Genomic DNA, 24,172 nt, shown 5'->3' with positions numbered 1-24,172 from the left:
TTTTATAATGATAAACAGTTCTACAAGGAACTCCCAGGAAGGATGCAGCAGTCACCCAAAGCCCGAGCTCCACGCCAGAGGAGCTGTCAGAGGTGCAGTATGATGTGTGACTCACACTTAATCTCACACTGTATGTTCTGGGCAAACCTCACAGCACTGGGTGGGTTGGGGTGCAGAGGAGCAGGGAAGCCATCGCTTCGGTGCCCGGGATTTCCTCATCTATAAAGTATCACTAAAATGTCAAGAGCACTGACTCAATCTAGCTCAACTGATGCTAATAACACAAACGTGGATTGAAGCCTCCCCAAGAAGCACAGGTGGAGGGACTTGTGGAAGCTCATTACAGATGTACAAATACGAAAGTCATTCTACTACGTCTCTTAAAACAAAAACAAAAAACAAAAAAAACAGGTCCAGGTGGATGAGAATTCCAACCAAGATGCACAAAAACAAAAATCTAAAATCCCGCATGACTTAGGAGCTATTTCTCAACTCGGTTGGAAACTTTTCAACCTTCAGTATCATGGGGGCGGGGGGGATCGGGAGAGATGGATTATCTGTGTTTTGATGATGTCAGGCCACCTAAGTTCTGCTTTTGTGGCTTCAGATAACATTAGGTCTCTCGCTGAATTATGGCTTTCCAATCAATCCGTCCCTTCTCCATTATCACGGGTGTTACCCTCCCTGTTACGATGTCATCAGCATGTTAGTCTCACTGTTGCTAGGAACGCAGGGCTCACGGAGTAATGCTTCTCCAGCAGATGTCCCGTAGCTATAGCGCGCTGCACGTATAAAATATAAGAACTACGCCCTACGTGGGCGATGCCAGATAACAATCCTTGCCCTCGTGTGTGTCAAAGACGGGGGGGGGGGAGCACCACAGCAGTCTTGCTGGCCTTAAATGCTATCGCTCAAGGAATCCTTGCCACATCCTCGGCGGCCTGGTTACCTAGGCCTTCCCGAAATGCCATCGGTGTGCGCTATTTATCTTCTGCGTACTCGTTTCAAACAGGAATCAGAGACAAAGAATGTTCTCCCTCCCAAGAAATGACAAGGTTCCATTGTAACCGGCATCCGTGCACATATGGTATTTATTCTGGTGTCTGAATATTATTTAAAAGTAAAAACATTATGTATGTGAGTCCAGCATTTGGAATGCAGTCAATCCGCACCACAGTGGTATCACTGCGAGGTTACAGCACGTTGCCACGGAGAATATAAATCACCACAAACGTGGGATTAGAGCAGAGCCAGTTTGCTGGCAGTTGGCTGAGGCAAAAATGTTATCAATTTTCCTCTTGTAACAGAAACCTCTTAAACAGAGATTAAAACATTAAAAACACCCCGGACTTTAACTCTTCTTAAAATGAAAGGCTCACCCCTGGTTCAATCAGACTTTTCTTTCCTGCAAACAAAGATGACTTTTGCCCGCGACCGACCGTGGGAGCGCCAGCACGGGCCGTTCTCTGCACAGGTTGCTAACGCACAGAGATCACGCCAAGGAACCAGTATCTCTCAAGAGGTTTTTGCAAGACAAGGGGGAGAAAATATTACAGAACCACAACAACAACAAGACCCTTTTAGCGCCTTTATGGAAGACACCGAACATCTCTTCTGGGAAGTAGCGTCCTTAAATTTAAACTGTGATATGCCACGGTTTTATTATTTATTTATTTATTTATTTAATTTATTTATTTATATTTATTTATTTTAAAGATTTACTTATTCATGATAGAGAGAGAGAGAGGCAGAGACACAGGCAGAGGGAGAAGCAGGCTCCATGCCGGGAGCCCGACATGGGACTCGATCCTGGGACTCCGGGATCACGCCCTGGGCCAAAGGCAGGCGCCAAACCGCTGAGCCACCCAGGGATCCCCCAATACGGCCCGGTTTTAAATACCGTTTCCCATAAACGAAGGCTGCTATGAAAGCATCCCCCAAAATGTGGGAAAACCCACCTGGAGGGTTTGTTGTTTTTGTTTTAAACCCAGGTTCTCTACGTGCAACAGGGCTGCTGTAATTGAGAATCCGTTCAGGTTCACGTGATAGAAGTAAACCCTCAGTTTTCAAAGTGGCTATAAATTTGAATGCTAAATTTTATTCAAAATTGAAGTCAGTTTGTACTTCGGGGAGCAATTTTTTTAAATGAAATATAGGAGTGCAAGAGCTTGGGTATGTTCAACCATAGAAATCAAATGGTTGGTTGGTGTCTTTTCACTCAGATGCCAAATCTTTCCTGCTGCAGTATTTGGCACGCATACAGAATTCCATGCATTGAGTTAGTCTTTTTCTTCTAATCAGTTCTGGTCTTTCTGGAGAGGGTGGAGACAGTGATTATACACAACTTTAAACACACACACACACAGTCTTCCCGCACTGTCCTCCCCCGGCCCCCCATGGCAACCTCCAGGACTGCAGAGATGCTCAGGGTGCTCTTAAAAATCTCTTTCTCATGTCAGTTGTCATTTACATCGAGTTCGTAAAATAAGATTAAGCTTTTTGGCATCGCCAAACAAAAGCAAATACGATTTCTGTTTGCAATTCTATCCTTTACCCACCCTGCTGTGCAGGGTCCAGCGGACTGTGAGATAAGCAGCGGAGGTCTGGCGAGAGCAGGAAGAGGCACTGCAGAAATCCTGCCAGCTCCACCTCCCGCCTCCTGAGCCCTCTCGCTGAAAAGCCATCAAACTGCCCCACAAGAACCTCGTGGCTTTAGCCGCACGTCCAGGAATTGTGCAAGTGCAAGTAGCGACACACTGATTTGATGGTGCAAATAAGAGTGGAAAAAAGGGCGCTGTTTCATTGATTTTATCTATTCCGTGAAGGACCACAGAGCTCTTCTTAAAGACCTTGGTCTGGAAAAACATACGGTTCAGGGGGAACTGAAAATGTATGTGTATTTGGTTAAAAAAACCAAAGAGGTGGGCCGCTCCGAGTGAACGCACGGCGCCCGAACGGCACGTCTGCGTTGGCCTCCCCTGCCTTCTGCTGGGCCGCTGCGGAAGGGGCACAGCAAACTGGCGGCCCACTACTGAAGTCGGGCGTCACTGCCCGACCAGACACGTGCTCTAGGCCCCACACCTGTCAGTGCTGCGTCACCGGTGACCCTGGGCTAACCCTGGAGGAAAGGTCATGAGCATCCGAGAGGGGACAGAAGGGTGGGTACAGGAACAAACAAGTCCCCAGTTTCCCTGATGATTTTTTTAGTTTATTTTTTTAAGGTTTTTAAAAAAATTTTTATTTATTCATTCATGAGAGACACAGAGACAGAGAGAGGCAGAGACATAGGCAGAGGGAGAAGCAGGCTCCATGCAGGGAGTCCGACGTGGGACTTGGTCCCGGGTCTCCAGGATCACGCCCTGGGCCGAAGGGACGTGCTCAACCGCTGCGCCCCGCAGGCGTCCGTCCCTGATGATTTCTAAGGGCCTCTCGTCCTACCCACTACACGGCCAGGGAGAGGATATCTGACATTGTGTCCATGGTGCCTTTTCAAAGAGGATCTCAGAGGCCGGGAGACACAGATCCCTTAGGACAGCAGCGAGGGAGCCTGAGTGCCAGCCCCACCTGGTCAAAACGCAGGTGCGCTCCTCACGCAGCGGGGGTAGAAAAGGGGGCCACGCGCCGTCTGCGGTGACGGAGCTCAGTGCCTCTGTGCGGCTCCTATCGAATGGACGAGCGGTGGGGTGACAGCTAAGAACGGGCTGAACTTGACCCAGCTGAAAACGATACGACTGGCTGGGTCATAGTCTGCGTCCAGTCTCTTTGGCTGTGAGGATGAGAATGCGACAGACCCGAGACAGGGGCTGTGTGTGGCTCAAAGTCAGCCTTCCCTTTGTATACCCTTCCTACCAAACCCAAAGTTCCTACTTTCCCGATCAGGTCATACTCTTGCTTGTAAGTAAAAAAGGCTGCTTTGCTTATGAACAACTGGAAGTACAAACAACAGAACAGAAAATTATCATCGAAATACAAATTTTACATTTTCTTTTTTTTTTTTTTCCAAAATTTTACATTTTCATCTTTGAGCATAAAGTAGGTAACCAGCCATACAGGCCATTCATCCTTCGTGAGGCATTTAGGCACAAAGATAAAAAGTTCTAAAGCCAAGAGCCTGGGGACTGATCCGCATCCTTTCACTACCTGGCTCTGTCGTCCTGGGAAAATCACTTTCCCTTGGGTTCAATGATGCGCCATTCCAATTCCACAGAGAAATTCCAGAGTTTTATAGCAGGTTCACTAACGTGTTGGCGACCCTCCACACTCTAACACTCTGGTCCTACCTCCGTGATGGTACTGCCTGTACGCACACTACGGGTTACGTAGACGTGTGTGTTTATGTGCCCGTGAGTACACAGGGAGAGGGAGAAGCAGGCTCTATGCAGGATGCGTGCATGGAGGTGCGTGTGTGTGTGTGCATGGAGGTGCATGCGTGTGTGTGCATGGAGGTGCGTGTGTGTGTGCATGGAGGTGCATGTGTGTGTGCATGGAGGTGCGTGTGTGTGTGTGTGCATGGAGGTGCATGCGTGTGTGTGCATGGAGGTGCGTGTGTGTGTGCATGGAGGTGCGTGTGTGTGTGCATGGAGGTGCATGTGTGTGTGCATGGAGGTGCATGTGTGTGTGCATGGAGGTGCATGCGTGTGTGTGCATGGAGGTGCGTGTGTGTGTGCATGGAGGTGCGTGTGTGTGTGCATGGAGGTGCATGTGTGTGTGCATGGAGGTGCATGTGTGTGTACGCATGGAGGTGCGTGTGTGTGCATGCAGGTGCGTGCGTGTATGTGCACACACATCAGTGTTTCTCTCCAAGCATTTCAGAGTCCTAGTCGCCCCGGCATCTCCGACACAAGGCTTGGCACAAAGGAGGGACTCCATACGTGCTCACTGACTGAAGGGATACGTGAATGAATACAACAACCAGGAAGAGACAGGGTTTTCCTTTTAAAAAGTCAGGTGGATCCAAATCATGGCCAGTCACCAAGGGGGAATAAGTGAAAGGGACAAGCTGGGTCCACCGGGTCGTCGGTGGGGAGGCTCTGTGCCGTACCTGGAGACTGGCCATTACTGGAAGTTAGCTACGACCAGTGCTTTCTCCCAAATCACAAAATTTAGCACTAGATCTATCGGGTGAGGAGCGGGGGAATCACTCTTTAGCAGTCCAAAAGGTGCCAGCCTTTTGGAAGAAAGGTTTGGTTAGAGGAAATGCCCCAAGGACCACAGCTTACATTACAGCAAGTCGCATTTACCATCAGGTTCAAAGAGAATAAATTAGAATCAGAATTTCATCCTATGCCTCAACAATGGGCCATTTTCTCTTCTCAAAGGAAATACTCTGCTTTAGTCCCCCTAAAAAACACCACCTTCAAATCTTATACATTATTTAGTGAATTCTTTTGGTGGGGGGACAAAAGTCTCCAAAAAGAAAATAAAGAGTCTTACTTGGTCAAGGGGAAAACGAAAACTGGAAACAAAGAAAGGCTAAGTGATTTACCCCATGGCATACTTGTCTTCTGATATATAGAACCAGAAAATTAAATCTTAAAGGTCACAGTTGCGGTCAGCAGACTCTCCTGCTTTATAAAATAAATACCGCCAAAGTGAGCCTTGAAAAGATCGAGGCAGGAGGGAGATGGGGCCACATCAGCATTTAACATAGGTAAAACAGAAGATGTGCCATTTAAAATAGAGCCTCACAAGGCGCGACACTGCTGTAAATAGGCCCAGTTCACATGAGATTCCTCCTTTATATAAGGTTTGTATATTCAACTCATGTTTGCAGCAATGTGTGTGTTTGTGTGCGTGAGGATAACCAGAACCTACACTGTTTAAAATAAGCATAATTCAGATAAGGTGGCAGCTGTACGATGGACTAAGAAATGTATTTTTAAATCTTGTAAATTAAAACTTGTCCCCTTTCTTGATTATCTTGACTTTGAGGAACATATTGTGTAATTTCAGGGGCCGGGACAGTGATGAATCAAACATCTTAGAAACCTTTGAAATGCTGATGTATTTGTGGTTGAGGACTCAGTTTTTTTTCTTAACCACCATATGTTTCAAACCCAAACAATCTCTGCCATGCATCAGCTGGACTTTGGGGTTTTATCAAAAATGTGAGTTATTTCAGCCTGATTGGTGGGAAACTCACTTAATTCCACAAGATGACTAACGCTCCGACATAATAAACTCATTAAAAAGCAAAGAAAAACATATCTCCATCCCCTCTCCTAAACCAACACTTCTGACAGAAGAATTTTTTTTTTTAATCTCCAAAAGGTCAACTAAAAGAATATTCATTTTTTAACATGGGAACTGGTGAAATTAGGTACTGTGACATTCCTCCCCTGAATTTCCTTTCTAATGAAAAGGGGGAAGTTGGAAAGGAGTTGGGGGATGGCCTTAAATTTCAGAATGAACAAAAAAAGACGTAAAGGACAAAACCTAAAGGATGGGGCTGGCGATGTCAAAAGGCGCCACCACGCGGTGCGCTGGGGGAAGCGCAGCCTCCTGTGCTCGGGCGCAGGCCGTCTGGGGGACCTCTGCAGGGAGAGGGCACCTGTCACCTCCAAGGCTGGCCGGGCACGACTGCCCGCGGGAAGCCCAACAACCCAGGGTGGGCCAGGGGCATTCAGCAGCAGCAGGGAGTCACGGTTTCCAAAACCTGGGTAAGTTACGTCAACACCAGTGTAAGGAGCCACATCAGAATCGTGATCTAAGTCTTCTGATTGAAAACCCAAATGCTGATGATGCCTCAGTGTGACTTCAGCCGGACACAGATCTAGAAGCGACGTCCAAAGATCGCCTGTGACGGTTTGAGGTCAAAGGGTATTTCTTCTAAATTGCATGAGAGATTCGTAAGCTTTGTTTTTTAAAAGGACAACCTTGTACTACTCTCATCATTTTTACAAATGTGCGTATATACGTACATTCGCACACATATCTGTGCCTGTAGTAAAAAACCTATGCTTGCTGAGAAAATTTGAAAAATACACACATGAGGGGCAAAACGAAAATCTCTTAAAATCCACCTAAAGATGTCTTTATTCCTCTCTCTTTCCTTTGTTTATATGCAGATTTTTTTATGAAATTGGGCTCATTCTATAGTTAAATGTGTAAGTCAGTATTCAACTACAGAAATAGAGTTTTATACAGAAAGATGAACTTTCTCAACACTAGAAGGGGAGTGAGTATACCCGAGCCGCGAGCAGCAGGGTTACTGAAGGCTTCTAGCAAGTGTTTCAGAGGTGCTGCTCCTCTGGTGCTTGCTCCCTCCAGGAAAGGTCCAAATAGCTGGCAGGATGGAAAGCGAACGTGGGTTTACCCCCGGCTCTGCCCACAGGTGCTGCGAGACCCTCAGGGACGCTGTTCCTCTCCTCAAGGAGGCGGCCACCGGCCTCCTGTCTGACTTAGAACGTCCTCAGGAAGAGTCCGTGAAAGGATGGCCGTGCAAACCCTCAAACCCTGGGCAGCTCACCCCCTTACCTGCATGCTCCCCGAGGTGCGTGGTGCTCCCCAAGGCGGTAGGCTCCTACCAAGCGCTCCCACCGTGCTTGTCTAGAATTGGGGGTATAGCTCTCCCTTTCTGAAAACGGAACGGCAGTGTGACTCCCTGGAATGGTTTCTATTTATCTGTAAGGATCCAACGCAGAATTTCCCCCTCCTGGAGGCCCCCGACTGCCTTGCTACCCTGGTTTATGTCTAAAAATGCACCTCAAAAAAATAATAATAAAAAAATAAAAAAATAAAAATGCACCTCCTCTCTTCATTCCAGTAGTGTTCCGCCCATCGGACCTGAGGTAATTAATTACATTCCCCCAACACCGCCACCCTCGAGATTTTGGAGCTCGCTACATCACTCCGTGTTTGTCCGAATCCCATTGTCCTTCCCAGTTGCCCCATTGTTACCTGATTATATGGGTAACTAATTCCCAAACAAAATTTCTAGTTACTCCTCATTGGGATTTTTTTTTTTTTTTTTTGCTATGGTTATGCCATTCCTAAGGCCATGTCTCTGTCACTTCTGGGCTCCCTGTTTCGATCCTTCCCATATAACTGTACCTTTCTTATCAATCAGTCCCAATTGGTAAGCTTCTTCTGCTGGGTTTCCAAAATGCTAGCCTATAAGTAAGGCTTTATTTGGTAAGCCAAACTATCCATTTAGTTTTTTTCCACAACTAACCCTGGGTGAGGCCGCTCATGTCCAATCTTGCTGAGCTTTTTGGAGCTCTCTGTCGTGTTTAAATAAAAATTCCTTTTGTCTCTTTTGGGTAGAACTCCTTAGGTGCAACAATAAGCCCAAGGCAGCGGGGTGCACACACGCCCACACATGCCCCAGCACAAGGTGCCCTCACCCAGGCCAGGCCACCTGGAGTAGCTTATTACACCTAACAGAGTCGGGGTGGAAGCATCAACCGAGTCGACATCCCTCAAGTTGTAAATAGTAAATTATCTAAGTCAACTCACTAGAGATTCTCTAAAAAAATGTTTTTAAAACTAAACAAACAAACAAAAACAACTTTCAATCAGCTTGACTCCCTTTCTCTATCAACTTACTTTTACCCCATTCCATTGGCCTGACCGCGCCCCCACCCCCCCCTTCCTGCATCAATTTGGATTCCTTTCCTGGGTTTGGGAAGGGCAGGAAGAGGGAAGAGCAGGAGATTATCAAAATGCAAATGGAAGCAACAAAGATAAACAGAGTAAAGGGGATTAAAAAAGACATTCCTGTGTGAGGCCGATCAGAGTACGAGTAAACTAAGAAAAAATGATCAGAAGACTAGCGCTTGTTTTGTTTCCCTATGAGAGGGGGCAAAAACCCCCCACACTGCATGCTGTACTCGTTTTGCTTAACTAATAACAGCGTGTCAACGCACATATTGTCTAATAATCTGTACTCTTGGGTCTTTTCCCTCAATTTACATTCTTCCAAACAGCCCCACCCCTCAGCACCGTGTCCTTGCTCGTGACGCAGTCCTAGTTCTTCAAGGCTGGGTTCAAACCTCCTATGACCCATAAGGTTATCCCTGACTGCTCCACCCCACTGACCTCTCCCTTCTGAAAAATCACCAAGCAGCTGCTGCTTGCTGGTTACTCCTCCCAACTAGATGAGATGCTTCCCCAGGACAGGAAGCAGGTCCCACCCGCAATTAAAGTCTCTTTCCCTGGGACCGGCTCGGACTGATAGGACTGATGGGTCTCTAGGTGCATCGGACAGAGATTATCCACTAATACACGAACGCTACACCTGCCACTGAACACGAGGGTCCTGCGGCCACGGCTCTTGTTGTGAAGCGTAACTGCTACTCATTTGTTTGGCCAAGGACCTAGGTCCGGTGGAGGGTAACCGTGGTTCTTTAGCTAATCCACCTGGAGAGGCCATCCAGGAGTGGTAGTCAGAGCCCAGCACAAGGCCAAAACCCATGTCAACGATTCCCACGATGCTGAGCTGTCCAGGGCTGCAAAGAGGGTTTTCCGGCCATAGAGTGCTCCTCTGCCGGAACACAGAATCATCCCGCCCACTGTATAAACTTGCTTTTTCTTTTTCCAGGTACAGAATGGCATCATCTCAGTAACACCCACCACCACTGGGGAACTGAAGAGTCTCAGTAATTAACCATCAAGGCTCAGTGATGGCACATTGCAGAGAAGAGCAGCTATACATATGCAAATCGTCATTATTCATCATGAACACTCAGGATAGAAACACTTTTAGCATCTTTTCACGCTCTTAAAAAAAAAAATTTCAAAGAAAGAAAATTACTTACTGCCTTCCCACGTACAATGCAAAAGATTCAAAGCCCCTTCCACCCTCTTCCAGTGTGCCAGATGAAAGAACGCATATGCTATCGCTTCACTGTCCCCTCGCTTCAGGATATGTTCTGGGGGTAGGATTAAGCTTTTCATTTCTAGTAGGTACTGAAATAAAAAAGGCAGGAGACAGATGCATTAAAACACAGTAATTTGGAATTCAATATTGAGAACAGAGGCTGATTTCCCTAAAGCCACCGCTCATAAGCATTTCTTCAAACCTGCAACCTTGTTGGTACATTTGAAGGCAACTGCTAAAACACCCAGTGACCCGAGGTTTGCTACCAGTTAGCCTTGCGCTAGAGTCCTACCGGCCAGACCAGGGGCTTTCAGGGTAAGATACTCTAATCAACGAGACACATCTAGACCCAACAGCAAAAAGGAAAATTTAGAAGACATAATAAGCTGGTATCATTTCGTAACCAGAAATGAAAATACATAAAAATGGACACATGAAGGTTAAGAAGTCCTATGACTAAACCAACTATACCAGAGAGACTTGGGACTCACTAGTACTGCCCATTATTTTTTTTCTATCCAGATTTACCAAGGAGAGGGACTTGGTCCTGTGAAAAGAGCCACCCCTTGCTGTTCGGACGCTGGAGGGAAGAGACGTGAGCACATGAAGACCCCATGGAGAGGAGCAGGACAGACCCCAAACTATACTGTTCTTTTAGATCCTCTCCCCAAAGACTGAAGAGTCCTCAGCTTAGGCCTCTTCATTCCTATCATCTACGAAGGAGGTGGGAGCACAGGGCCAGAATGGGTTCGCTGGCGTTTACTACAGATCAGAGAGGGAAGGAAATTCGGGGTGGGATTCTATATTTGCAAACGTTACCTTCTTTTAGCTGGCTGGCTTCTCCCCGGGCCTCGCTCCTCACCCACTCACACATACGCCCACCACCAGCCACCCCACCACATCCATCCAAGCACCTCCGTGAAGATGGAGATTAGAGACGATGGAGGCATGTGTTTAGCTAAAATGGGACAAACACAGCAGAAGGAAGCACCATGGGAAGAGATGTTCACAAATTTTAAAGTCCGAAACAACTGCCTGAGGATTTATCTGTCCGTGGAATTTATGAAAGAGGGGGACGAATGGAAGAATCCGGATACACAGAACGGAGACCACGACACACCTCTCAGTGCTGGGTTATCATCGCACTGTGGACTGCCGGGCTTGGGGCACTCCGAGGATAGCTGCCTTCGAGCTTGCCCTCCTGCAGGGTGCACTGCCTGGCTGTGCCAGGACCGCACTCTGGCCTCTTGGTTCAGCAAAGGAAACTTTTCTCACTCTGGGTCTCTTGCCTGACAGAAATCTCTAAGCCTCAGGCCTCCAATCAGTAAGAGCCAAAAAAGTGAGCAGCCTACCCAGGGTGCAGCAGAGAAGAGGGATAGGCCATCACACCGGGCTGGGGTGGGGGAGGCGGGGACTAGAAGACCCTCCTTTGATAGAAAGGCCTCCATGGGAAGACCTCGTCCCCAAGGGGCCGGTGACTTTGATGGGAACTCCTCAAGCATGAGTTCCGAGGGAACTTTCTGGTCATATGTTTTTTTGAATTCCACAAGTCACTGCCTTCCTCCTTCATCTTCTTTTTTCTTTTCTTTTCTTTTTCTTTTCTTTCTTTTTCTTTCCTTCCTTCCTTCCTTCCTTCCTTCCTTCCTTCCTTCCTTCCTTCCTTCCTTAATGAGAAACAGAGAGAGGCAGAGACACAGACAGAGGGAGGAGCAGGCTCCATGCAGGGAGCCCGACATGGGACTCAATCCTGGGTCTCCAGGGTCAGGCCCTGGGCCAAAGGCTGCGCTAAACTGCTGAGCCACCCGGGCTGCCCCCTTCATCTTGTTCTAAAGCAGTGCAGAACAAAAAAATCTTATGGGAAATGTGACACTTTCAGTTACCTAGTAATCCAACCAGCACTACATTTATAATGAATAGCAACCATAATATAAATATAAAGGTGAATTTTATGTTCAGAGTGATTTGGCTATCCTCTCGTGATCGTGTTACCTTAATCGAAGCTGCTAATGCGGCATGTTGCCCATGATGATCTTTAAAGACTCCAAGGCAGTAAGTCTTGAGAAAGACAATATAATCTGCCAAGTGCTATAAATTGTATTAATTAATTGTTTCAGAGTAAGAGAGGAAAGATCATCTGGTTACTCTTACTAATCATCAGGAGAACAAAGGAAAGGGACATTTTCTTGTCTACGAAGAGCCCTAGAGTTAGACTTCATTTCTGAGTCTCTAACAATTATTTATAGTTACCCCGCCTACCAAATAGTCAATTTTTAAAGGACGAACATGCCGCATGAACTCTGAAACAAACTAAGTATGAAAACCATTAGTGCATGTGTCCCAGGTATATAGAAACCTCTTCAAGTCCCTAAGAATAAGATGGTGGCTGAAAGAAAAGTATAACCTACCAAGTCCTTTTATTTCTGTGATGAGGAGAGTCTTTCAAAGTCACTTCATTAAGCATCTGTAAGAGAACTCTTCCCTTGGCCTACGGAAGCTTCTCTGAGAAGAAGTGGGCCTGGTAGCATCCACACTTGTGGGCAGACTTGAAACAGAGGGGGTGGGGCAGAGAAAACGTGTTTGCAGGTGGGGGAGATAATTACCTATATAATTTTATAATTACAATAGATATAATAGATCTGCATTATCCAATATGGTAGCCTCTACCACACATGACTCTGAATTAAAATCAATTAAAACCTAATAAAATTAAAGACTCAGTTTCTCAGTCCCACTAGCCATATTTCAAGAACTCAGGTGAGGCAAGTAGTTAAGGACTACTATACTGGACAATGCAGAGGCATTTCTGTTATCACAGAAAGTTCTATAGGACAGCACTCCTGCAGACAATGGAAGTTTCCGATCTTCAAGTAACTAAAACAATTTTTAACATGAAAAAATGTTAGATGGGGCGCCTGGGTGGCTCAGTGGTTGAACATCTCCCTTCAACTCAGGGTGTGATCCCAGGGTCCTGGGATCAAATCCTGCATCAGGCTCCCCACAGGGGGCTTGCTTCTCCCTCTCCCTATGTCTATGCTTCTCTCTCTGTCTCTCATGAATAAATAAATAAAAATCTTTAAAAAAAGAAAAGAAAAATGTTAGAGACATAAGTGTAGCACTGATTGAAAATACACAATATGGCAAAAAGCTACAATCAATGTAATAAAACAGGAATTCATTTAAAAGCCTTGCTGGCCACCAGGGCATCTAAATATACTTGGAAAATAGTACACACGTGCGTGAGACAGATGGTTTACTCAGCTTGCAAGCTGAATGTGCTGCATATGGCTTCAAGGACACCATCGTCCACAGCCCTAAAATCAGGCCATGAGGTAATGCTCTGTTTTTCCTCTAAGCTGCCTCTCTGCTCTTTGTGTACATGTGCTTTTCACACGTTGCCTTATATTAGCTGTTATCTGCGTCTTTCCCCTCCGCTGAATCATAAGATCCTCAAGAGCATGAATCTCACTTCCTAAGAAGGCTCTCAAAATGAGCATCCTTGCTCTGATCAGCCTCAGGAGGCCAACCAAAGCAACTCACCAAGGACACTTGGTTGCCTCCTCACTGAGTCTGCTTGATGGCAGAAATAGGTTATGCCTATAAAGGAGATTTATAAGCCGGTATAGTTCCAAACAAAATGTTGGCTCTAACCAGATGATGAAGGCTAATAACAACAATGTGTTATGTTTTTGGCCAGGCTTAAAAATGGCTGGCAAGATCAGTTCTCAACATGTGCAACGTTTAAATTAGAAAGGCATGGAACAACATTTCACATCTTACTTGTCAAGAGAAAAATAAATGGAAGAGGGCAGATCCCTATCCACAAGTATGCAGAAATCAATTAGAATAACTGTAGCTCGCAAATCAGGGAACACTCTCTGCCTGTCTGTAATAATTACTTGGCTTCTATTAGCCAAGCCAGCATTCTGTGCTATCTTGCCTGCTACCCTGCCTCTCACTTCCTTCCAGATTCTCAAATCACACTGATCTTGAAGTATACAGGCGTCTCAAGGTTTCGGAAGCAACTTTCAAAATCTATTTGTCAGAATCTGGTTCCTTATGTCCATAGGAACACACAACGTCAGAACAGAGAAAGAGGAGCCGAGTAGTACCTTCTTCTGGACGTGCGTAAGCAGAGGCTGACCGTCCATCGGGAGAGAGCTGGCCTGTCAGAGGCCACCCCAGGGGACCGCTCAGTTCTCTTCTGGGGGGGGGGGGAGGGAGGTTAAAATTCTATAATAATTTGAGTGAAAATGATCCCAAAGCTAGCCTTCACATAGATATCCATGTCCAGGAATTAATTCATACTCTTTTGGGGGGGATTTTCGGTATCAACAACAGATGTCATATGAAAAGCGTTAGAAAAAAATGGGAACAAATGAGTAAGTACAGGTTAGTTTAGCACGTGTACCTAAATTTACTTAAATTTAGGTAAATTTTAGCACATTTAGATGATGGCTATCAGGGTGTTCCCCAAAAATCAGGTAGCAAAAGAATATTAGCATGACAAAAAAGTTCATGATATATTACCAAATGAAGAGAAAGGAAGTGTATACCATACAGATTATGACTTGGGTCATTAAAAACAGATATGCAGACATTGAAACTTTGGAAAGTCCAGATCGAATGCTAATGGTGGTTAAATATTTGATTTTATAGGAGATTAATTTCTTTTGTTGCTTTTTTTCTAAGTTTTCTGTAATAAGTCATTTTTATTTCTCTCAATAAATGTATATATAAGACAAAACTATTTTCTAGACTTGCACCAAAAACATAAAAAACCGACTACCCAAATGAAAAAAAAAAAACAAAACAAAAGAAAACAGAGACAGCAACTTTTATGTGTTTACAGTGCTTTGCTACAACTGGGTATCTGAAAGAGGCTGGAAGCCCAGAATGGATGCTTTAAAAATATCTATCGGTAAAGAATTCAGGGGATAAAATTAGTCCTATTTTGGAAGATAAGCTATATATTTTGAGTCTCCATGTTGCCTATTCTCTGGACTCAGTAAGACATACATTGGAATAGGACAAAAATACCACAAGTGACCATGGTTCTGCTGAGGCCTGCTGTGATGGGGAATGAAGGGCACTGCTGACCTGCCCCTCCCCTCATGACCCTCTGTCATTTGGACCCACTGTTTGAAGCCAAGCCCTACTGTTCCAGTCTGAGACCTCGGACAAGTTCATTTCTTTCAACCTCAGCCCGTTCATCTGTTGGAATAAAAAAATATACACGTCTCGCCAACTTTAACTGTTGAAGACTATGTAGGATGACAAACGTAAAGCGCTCATACAGTACCTGGCGCATACGTGTTCACTAAATAGCCATTATTTTTACTAACAAAAAAAGGGAATAAGGGAAGAAGTTCATAGTACTGGGGAGATAATTTGTGTTGTGTGTGTACGTCCCACAGATAGTTGAATCTGTTTTTAGGTAAAACACTTGAGCAATTTTACAGTAGTGACAGGTCAGCTGGAAAGAACCGCGACTGGGGGTCACTAACCAATCTGGAAACGAGCACAACGCAAAGCTGAACGGCCAAATTACGCCTGGAGATCTGTATACCACTCGGGGCCTCCTCACAAGGTAACCGCTGCTTGTTGGTCCACTGAGCTATTCCTCAGTTACTCTGCTTCCTTCAAAAAACATAGGAATGTCCACAGGGCATCCCAGGAAAAGATTTGGTAGGTCTCAGAGTGTACTCTAATGACCACCTATGGCAGCCCCCACGGTATACCTTCAGGACATCTCAAGGGCATGGACATGGATTGGTCGGGCCCCTGTCTCAATGATCCCTAGTCTTTGTAGTAGTAGTAGTAGTAGTAGTAGTAGTAGTAGTAGTAGTAGTGTGTGTACAGACAATAAACTTCAACATGATGACTGCCTCAGTAAGAGGTATATACAGCTGACCCTTGAACAATAGGGGTATGAATTGTGTGGGTCCACTTACATGCAGATTTTTGAAAAGATTTATTCATTTGTTTGAGAGAGAGAGAGAACTCAGCAAGGAAGGACAGATGGAGAGGGAGAATGGATATCAAGCAGACTCTGCGTTGAGCACAGAGCCTGACACAGGGCTCGATCTCAGAACCCTGAGATTAGGACCTGAGCTGAAACCAAGAGTCGGACGCTTAAATGACCAACGGCCCAAGCGCCCCACCCCCCGAGATTGTTTTTCAACAAATGCAGATAAACGTATCTTCCCTTATGATTTTCTTAACATTCTTCTCCCTCCTTACTTCATGGTAAGAATATAGTGTGTAACACAGATAACATACAAAATATGCATTAATCGACTTTATGTCATCGGTAAGTCTCCTAGTTAACAGTAGTAGGCTATTAGTAAAGTTTTTAGGGAGTCAAAAGTTATAGATGATCTTCAACTGTGTGGGGAGGTTGGCGCCCTTAACCCCTGCATTGTTCAAGGGTCAACTTGACTTAGTACTAAGGAAGCAAATGAGGGGTGCTCTCTCTCAGAAGGTTTCACAGAAAGAGGAAAGTGGGAGCCAGTCTTAGTAAATAAATTAGTTCGCCTACAAAGATGAGGGGAAGCAGAAGCCACTGCAAGGCTGGGCAGAGGCGGCAAAGCATCAAAGGGCGTAATGAGGTGCTTAAGTACTAACATGATAGGCATTGCCGACACTGGCCAAGCACCAACGGGTGTCAAGTATTATCTCAGGTACTCCTTACATCTCTATGAGGGAACAGGATTCTTATTTTACAGATGGAAAATTGAAGGCTTTGGGAAATTAAGTAGCTTGACCAGGGTCACACACATGGTACGTAACAGACACTGCAACGGAATTCAGGCTTTACGCTACTCTCCGAGGAAGCAGGAAAAGTAGACTGCAAAGGGTCTTCCATCACATGCTCCAGAGTGTGACCTCCACTCTGAGTTAGTCCACAGTTTTCAAACTTTGAGAAACAGAATTTGTTAGAAAGAAAAAGAGCAACTCAGAATACATAAAATTGATGTAAAGTAAAGCTAGGACGGTGGGGGGGGGACGGACCCTGGGAAGGGGCCCAAGAGAGGTCCGAGGAGTCCTTATGGCTCCTAGGAAGATGGCTTGACATCTGCTGTAGCAGGCAGTTGGGACGTGAGGTGGGGCCATTGGTGGTTTTGAAAGAAATGGAGGAGTCGTGTGTAGAACCACTGGACAGGGAAGCGGCCGCAATTAGCAAAGTCTTAAAAAGCTTCTGTCATGGTTGGAGTGAGGGGGTGACAAAACCAGGGCTGGCTTCCCTGGGACGTGGTGCCTGGCTGAATCTGAAGGCAAGAAAAGGCATTCAAGGGGGCTGGGCAATTTCTGGCTTAGCAAACCAGAACTGAGATAGTCAGCTGAGACACCAGAGGACAGCTGACCTGCTGGTATGATGGCCTGAGGGCAGCGGGGTGCAGGGCAGCAGCCTGGGGGAGAAGCTGGGCACAGGGGGGTGGGGGTGCAGGGAGAGGCGGGAGCAGAAGCAGCAGGAGCACGGATCTCCCAGGACAGCCTCCCTTGGAAAAGGTGGGGAGTGCGCGATGCTCCCAGAGAACCAATCAGAGGGATGGGCGGGGGTGGGGGGTGGGGGGGATTATGGGGGGGTGCCCAGAAATGCAGGAACGACCCAGAGTGCAGGCAACAGGAGCCAAGACGGCCTCGAGGTAAAAAAAAAAAAAAAAAAAAGCAGTTTGTGGGACAGAAGGCCAAGGAGGATGAAACAGGATGGGGTCCGACAAGAGGCCACCGGACCTGGTGACAGAGACCGAGGGAGGGGTGGCCCTGGTGGCCGTGGCCTTGTTGGAACAGCCATAGTGCTTCTTGTTAAAGAAAGAGACCTTTTAGAAGCTGTCCATTCTGGAGAAACGGAGCTAAAAACTGGTTCCTGCTCACTCTTCTCCGGGTCGTATTTCCACACTACATTCCCTTACCCTCATCCAAAAAAAGCTTTGGAACAAAATAGGTCTCAATTCAAAGAAACTTATATTGAAATAATATTTCTGAAATGTACCATTGATATACAATATCACCGACAATCTGCCAGCGTATTCTGAGTCTCTGCTTCCATGCTTCAAGCATTTTTATATGCTAAAACCCACTACACTTTTTGTTTCCTAAATTGGATTAAAAAGCAATTTTATACTCTGTCAATCAGCTCTACCAAGACATAAAGGGAGGATTGCATTCGTGTTTGCATGAAATAGAATTTCCATCACTCTAACAAGGTCCTGTGGATACTCCATTAGCATATACAATTACCAGGATATTTTCCCCCACAAGCCTCTCAAAATCCCCATGAAATAAGAGTTTCTAGATTAACATTAGATGAGTTTTTTTTAAAAAAAAAAATGCAAATTTTCATTGGTAATGCATTTCTGTCATAACATTTTTTACTCTTTCCTCGTTATTTTCTTATGACTTTCCACACTCCAAGACTTAAGATTTAAAACTATGCATCTATTAGGCTGGATCCTCACGTCAATACTGTGTCAGGCCCGGGCTGTCGGACCAGTTAAAGGAGCTCCAGGAACACAGCAAACCCCTTCCCCAGCAAGCTCAGGGACTGCCCGCTGCTCCCACTGGGGCACCAGCAGGAAGAGCCCCTGGCTTACTAGGGCTGGTATTTTAGGCAAGATGAAGATGAAAACTTTCCCCTCACTGGTGCTGGTGATTTTTCTTGATTTTCTTCCCCCTCAATGTCTCCACTCACAGCACCCAGGCATCTCAAGCCCCCTGGGGCTCCCTCAGCCCCTGCTACTCATCAGAACAGGTGTGCAGCCTCCAGGTCTATGGGTGGGACCTCAAATGCTTGGGACTTTCCTGTGGTGGTAGTGATGGGTCCGAGGCACCTGTTCTTTTCTAAACTGTATGCACAGGTTCCTTGAGGTTGCTGGGTTACCTGCTTTCTCATCCCGGTTTCAATCATAGCAGTTCTACTTTTACTTGCTTTGTTCATTAAGCCTTCCTTTAAGATTGCATTGGGAAGGGAAAAAATGCTTATCGCTGCTTTAAAAAAATCATTATCAGTTACTTGTCATTATTATTATTTTGGTGGCAAAGAGCAGGGATGGCTATTCCAGAAAACAAGAAAAAAAGATAGGAACAGAGGTTGAAATGGGTAACTCTTAATCAGCCACAAGCAAAGGACCTATCAACAGTTACAAACTGGGAATTCCAGAAGGCAACAGCTGTAACCAGGACATGCTAGAGCCTCCCCTCAAATCTGTAGACCTAAAGGGACCCTGTGGACACTCAAGGTCAGGGGCACTGCAGTGCCACTGTTACACCCTCTAGCTGTCTTTCTTCTAAGATGTTCCAAAAAGTACTTGTTTATGCATTTTTCTAGGCAGCATCTATTGCTGCCCAGCCTGCAAGTGCAAAAATAGAGCTGAAAGTCCCAGGGAAAAGATGATGAAGGCCCAACGTACATCCAGTGCCTACTATGCACTAGATGAGTTACACAGCGTTAATTCCATTCACTTTTCATCAGACGTATGAAGCCTCTATTTTTATCCCCATTTTATCAAAAAGCAAAGAGGGAGCTAATCAACTCCCCCTTCCCACAGTTCCCTTTAGCCCATGGACTGGAAGTAGAGAGAATCCTTGTTGCAAATACTTCTGGACCCTTTCAGTGACACCGCGCAGGTGCAGACCTACCTTGTGTCGCTACCCCTTCCTCTATCGTTATGTTAATATGCTTTCCTGGTAAGAATGGGAAGTTCAGGTAATGGGCCTGACAATTCAGAAAAGAATAAACACACACGGCTACCGATGCCCCACTTCACTATTAGTGGCAAAGAACTGCATACTAAAGAAGAAAATTCCATTTGAACCTAATAAAAATCATAAACGTTTTTTGTTTTCCTTTTTGGTTTTCTTTTTTTCTGTTTTAAACAGACTGCTGAATGCTGGTGAGGGTGTGACAAAATGGTAAAGAAGGAGTTACCTGCTGATGGGGGTGTAAACTACTACAATTTTTTTTTGCAAGCCAACTTGGCAATAAACAGTAAGAGCCCTGAAGTGCTTCTATAGGTTACTCAGTAATTCTCATTCTGCATATCTATCCTAAGGAAATAACATAAAGACCACAGTATCTTTATGTTCAGAAGGTTTGCTATTCGAGCTGACCACCCGGTGTCTACAATAGAGGACTCAAGAATTAAATCACTCTCTTCAACAAATAATGCAAGGAAAACTGGATTCCACATGCACAAAAATGAAACTGGACCTTTATCTTAAATGAAACACAAAAAGCAACTCAAAATGCATTAAAGATTTAAATGTAAGACCTGAAACTATAAAACCCCTGAAATAAACACAGGGAGAAGCTTCGTAACATTGGTCTTGGCAACAATTTCTTGGATAGGACACCAAAAGCACAGGTAACAGAAGTAAAAGTAGGTAAGTGAGACTATATCAAAATAAAGAGCCTCTGTGCAGCATAGGAAACAGAGTGAAAAATAATCTATAGAATGGGAGAAAATATTTGCAAAGTATACATTTGATAAGGGGTTAACATCCAAAATACGCAGGAAACTCCTAAGTTCTAACAGTAAGCAAACAAACAAAAAAACAACCTGAATACAGGCAAAAGACCTGAACAGACATTTCTCCAAAGAAGACGTACAGATGCCCAACAGGTACGTGAGAAGTTGCTCACGGGCACCTGGGCTCAGTCAGTTAAGCGACCGATTCCTGATTTCCCAGGGTTGTGAGATGGAGCTGCACTCCAAGGTTCTCCCTCCCTCCCTCTGCCCCTCCCCAGCTCGCTCCCTTTCTTAAAAAACAAAGATGCTCAACATCACTAATTATCAGGAAGTCTGAATCAGAGCCACAATGATCTATCACCTCATACAAGTTAGGATGCGTGAGGCTGTTGTCAAAAAAAAAAAAAGATGCTAACAAGTGTTAGTGAGAGAGTGGAGGAATTAGAACCCCTGTGCACTGCTGGTGGGAATGCAAACTGGTGTAGCTGCTGTGGAAAACAACACGGAGGTCCCTCAAAAAATTAAGATAGTACCGCCCCATGGTCCGGCAATGCCACTGTGGGTATTCATCCAAAAGAACTGAAAACAGGATCTTGGAGAGATATTTGCACTTCGATGCTCATTGCAGCATTATTCACAATACCAAGAAGTGGAAACGACCTAAATTTCTTTCTTTTTTTTTTTTAACAACCTAAATTTCCATCGATGGATGAATGATAATGAAAATATGATATAGGTACACAATGGAATATTATTCAGCCTTAAAAATAAGGGAATCCTGTCCTGGGTTGTGACATGGATGACCCTAGAGGACATTACGCTGAGATAAGCCAGTCACAGGACAAACACTGCATGATTCCACCGATGGGACGTATCTAAAGCATTCAAACTCCCAGAAGTAGAAGGTAGCATGGTGGTTACCCAGGGCTGAGGGGAGTGGGAAATGGAGAGGTCCTGGTTCAATGGGTACGGGGTTTCAGGCATGCAAGATGAAAAAGTTTCAACAACAACGTGCATAGAGTTAACAATACTAATACTTAAAAATTTGTTAAGAAGGTAGATTTCATGGTGTGTATTTTTTATGACAGAAAATAAGGAAGTAAATCATCTAGAAAGCTGTTACTAGGAATATTTTAGAGAGAAGGCACATGGCTAGAAGACTTGGACTTTAATGTTAAGTGAGTAGATAACCTTTTTAAGGGGAAAGAACCATGAAAACCCGATGATACTACTCCAAAAAGAATATACCTACAGTACCCAACCATAAATTTCAAGTTTAGAGTACCCTGTTAATTTTTAAAAATATGCATATGCCACGTGATTGTGATTCCTAAGTATTAAAAATACATGGGAAAGTAAGGCTAGAAAGAAATAGTCTTAAATAGGATTAGATGATAGGACTATGAAAAATTTCTTTATACTTTTTCCTAATACAGAAATTTATTTTATTTTAAAGATTTTATTTATTTATTCATGAGAGACACAGAGAAAGAGAGGCAGACACAGGCAGAGGGAGAAGCAGGCTCCCTGCGGGGAACCCTATAGGAGACTTGATCCCGGGACCCCAGGATCACACCCTGAGCCCAAGGCAGATGCTTAACCGCTGAGCCACTCAGGCGTCCCAAGAAATTTATTTTTAGACCACCGCTACAGGGGGAAAAAATCTAACACTGCTTGTAACAAACCAGTAAGTTAGTCTTGTTTTGAAAAGACATCAGAAAATGAAATTCATCTTTAGCACCCTGAAGGAGTTAATGAAACATCCTCTATACCCAAAAGGGGTCTCTTCACAGGGGCAGACTTGCTGTGTAGATAAGCACACTATGTAGCACTAGTGAAAACTCAAATCTGTGCAATGAATCAGAAAAGCACCATCCTCCCACGTAAATCTCGACATTGCTAATGATTTCTTGGATAGGACACCAAAAGCAAAATAGAAGTGGAACCACATCAAAATAAAAAAACTCCTGTGCCACAAAGGAAGCAAAATGGAGCGGGGGGGGGGGGGGGGAGCAGACTTACAGGGAAAGTAGAAGAAAAAGTTAAAACTAAAAATCCAGTGAACTATAACTACATATAGATGAAGGTATAGAACCGAGATGAGCGTGGCCCTTCATTTGTCCAGCATCATGAGTGAAATTTTTTTTTAAGATTTTTTTTTAAATTTACTCATGAGAGACATACAGAGAGCAAGAGGGGCAGAGACCCAGGCAGAGGGAGAAGCAGGTTCCATGCAGGGAGCCTGATGAGGGGACGTAGGACTCGATCCCGGGTCTCCAGGATCACACCCTGGGCTGAACGTGGCGCTAAACCGCTGAGCCACCCGGGCTGCCTGAAATTTTCTTTAAAAGATGAAAAATATTCCCTTTAAATTCAAAGCTCTTATTTTAATCCCATTAATAGAGAACATCCTCCAAAGGTTTAGAGCTTTCATCATTTTGAACTGTGTACCCAGTTCTTAAAAATCCCCAGCATCATTAAGATCCTAAAACTACTAGTCATCCTCAAAAAGGGATAAATGGTAATTCCATAATCAATGCACTGTAGAGAGAGACCACAGAGGGGAGAGGCTGATTCTGGGGTGGGGAAGGAACAGGTTTCCTGGTGGTGACTTTTAATGGTGGGGGTGAAGGAGGAGTAGGATATCCTCAGAGGAAGCAAAGAGGGAAGAAGAGGAGGAGAATGTTTCTGGAACAACGAACAGACTGTTAGAAGTAGCTGAAAAAAAGTGAAAAACAAGTTGGGGTCAGATCATAAAGGGTCCTAAAGAACCACTGAAGGAGTTTAGATCTTCCTTTGTAGGGTTAGGGACACAGCTGCAGCTCCTCAGGAGGGGAGTAACACAATTCAGTTTGTAATAATGAGCCTACGGGCTGCTTCCTCCTTATAACCTGCTGTAATCTAAGCTGCAGAAACCCGCGTATTTTAGACATGCCTGACTGCTTAAAAGGCTCCCTTCAGAACCGAGCCCCACAGCTTTTCACCATTCTGCTTTACTTTGTGGTCCTGTGGTGTGTTTAGGAGAAATTCTCCCTACTCCGCATGTTTGCAGGTGAAGAGCGTTCCTAAGAGTAACCCTCCTGGAGTAACTGATATTTTCCAGTGGATGTTGAAATATTAATATTCCTCAGCCATTAGAAACGACGAATACCCACCATTTGCTTCGACGTGGATGGAACTGGAGGGTATTATGCTGAGTGAAGTAAGTCAATCGGAGAAGGACAAACATTATATGGTCTCATTCATTTGGGGAATATAAAAAATAGTGAAAGGGATTAAAGGGGAAAGAAGAAGAAATGGGGGTAGGAAATATCAGAAAGGGAGACAGAACATGAAGACTCCTAACTCTGGGAAACGAACTAGGGGTGGTGGAAGGGGAGGTGGGCGGGGGGTGGGGGTGACTGGGTGACCGGCACTGAGGGAGGCACTTGATGGGATGAGCACTGGGTGTTATTCTATATGTTGGCAAATTGAACACCCATAAAAAGTAAATTTATTAAAAAAAGAAATATTAACTATTACTTCTGCTTAATAGAATATCAGATAGACTGAAGCTGGACATTCATGAAAGGCAGTTGTCAGCTATTTTTTGTTTTTAATTTTTTTCAATTTCCCAACATATAGTGTAATACCAGGTGCTCATCACGTCACATGCCTCCTTAATGCCTGTCACCCAGGTACCCCATCCCCTACCCACCTCCTCTTCACCAACCCAAATAGTTCTTAGCTACTCTACTTGATACTTTTATCTCCTTCTGAAAGACTATAATTGGGTAAAACGGCATGCAGTGGTTGAAAATTCCTGTGGTAGGCCACTGACAACTTCCTGTGACAAAGAAAAGGAAGCCATGGAAGTGTTTAGGATACGGTAAATACCTCGAAG

The 24,172-nt window shown here is 44.9% G+C and overlaps 1 protein-coding gene across 10 annotated transcripts in view; it reads right to left on the bottom strand.

The window, feature by feature from the left end:
• Window positions 1-24,172, bottom strand: part of ST7 (suppression of tumorigenicity 7) — a 240,027-nt gene that overhangs the window by 10,392 nt on the left and 205,463 nt on the right. For all 10 annotated transcript variants that reach the window (XM_041727674.1, XM_041727676.1, XM_041727673.1 and 7 more), the window contains one exon: window positions 9,759-9,909. In XM_041727674.1, the coding sequence (XP_041583608.1) occupies window positions 9,759-9,909 (151 nt within the window). The remainder of the gene's footprint in view (window positions 1-9,758; window positions 9,910-24,172) is intronic.

This window comes from Vulpes lagopus, chromosome 13 (genome assembly GCF_018345385.1).
Source record: "Vulpes lagopus strain Blue_001 chromosome 13, ASM1834538v1, whole genome shotgun sequence".
NCBI lineage: Eukaryota > Metazoa > Chordata > Mammalia > Carnivora > Canidae > Vulpes > Vulpes lagopus.
This window is presented reverse-complemented; position numbering and strand designations above follow the sequence as displayed.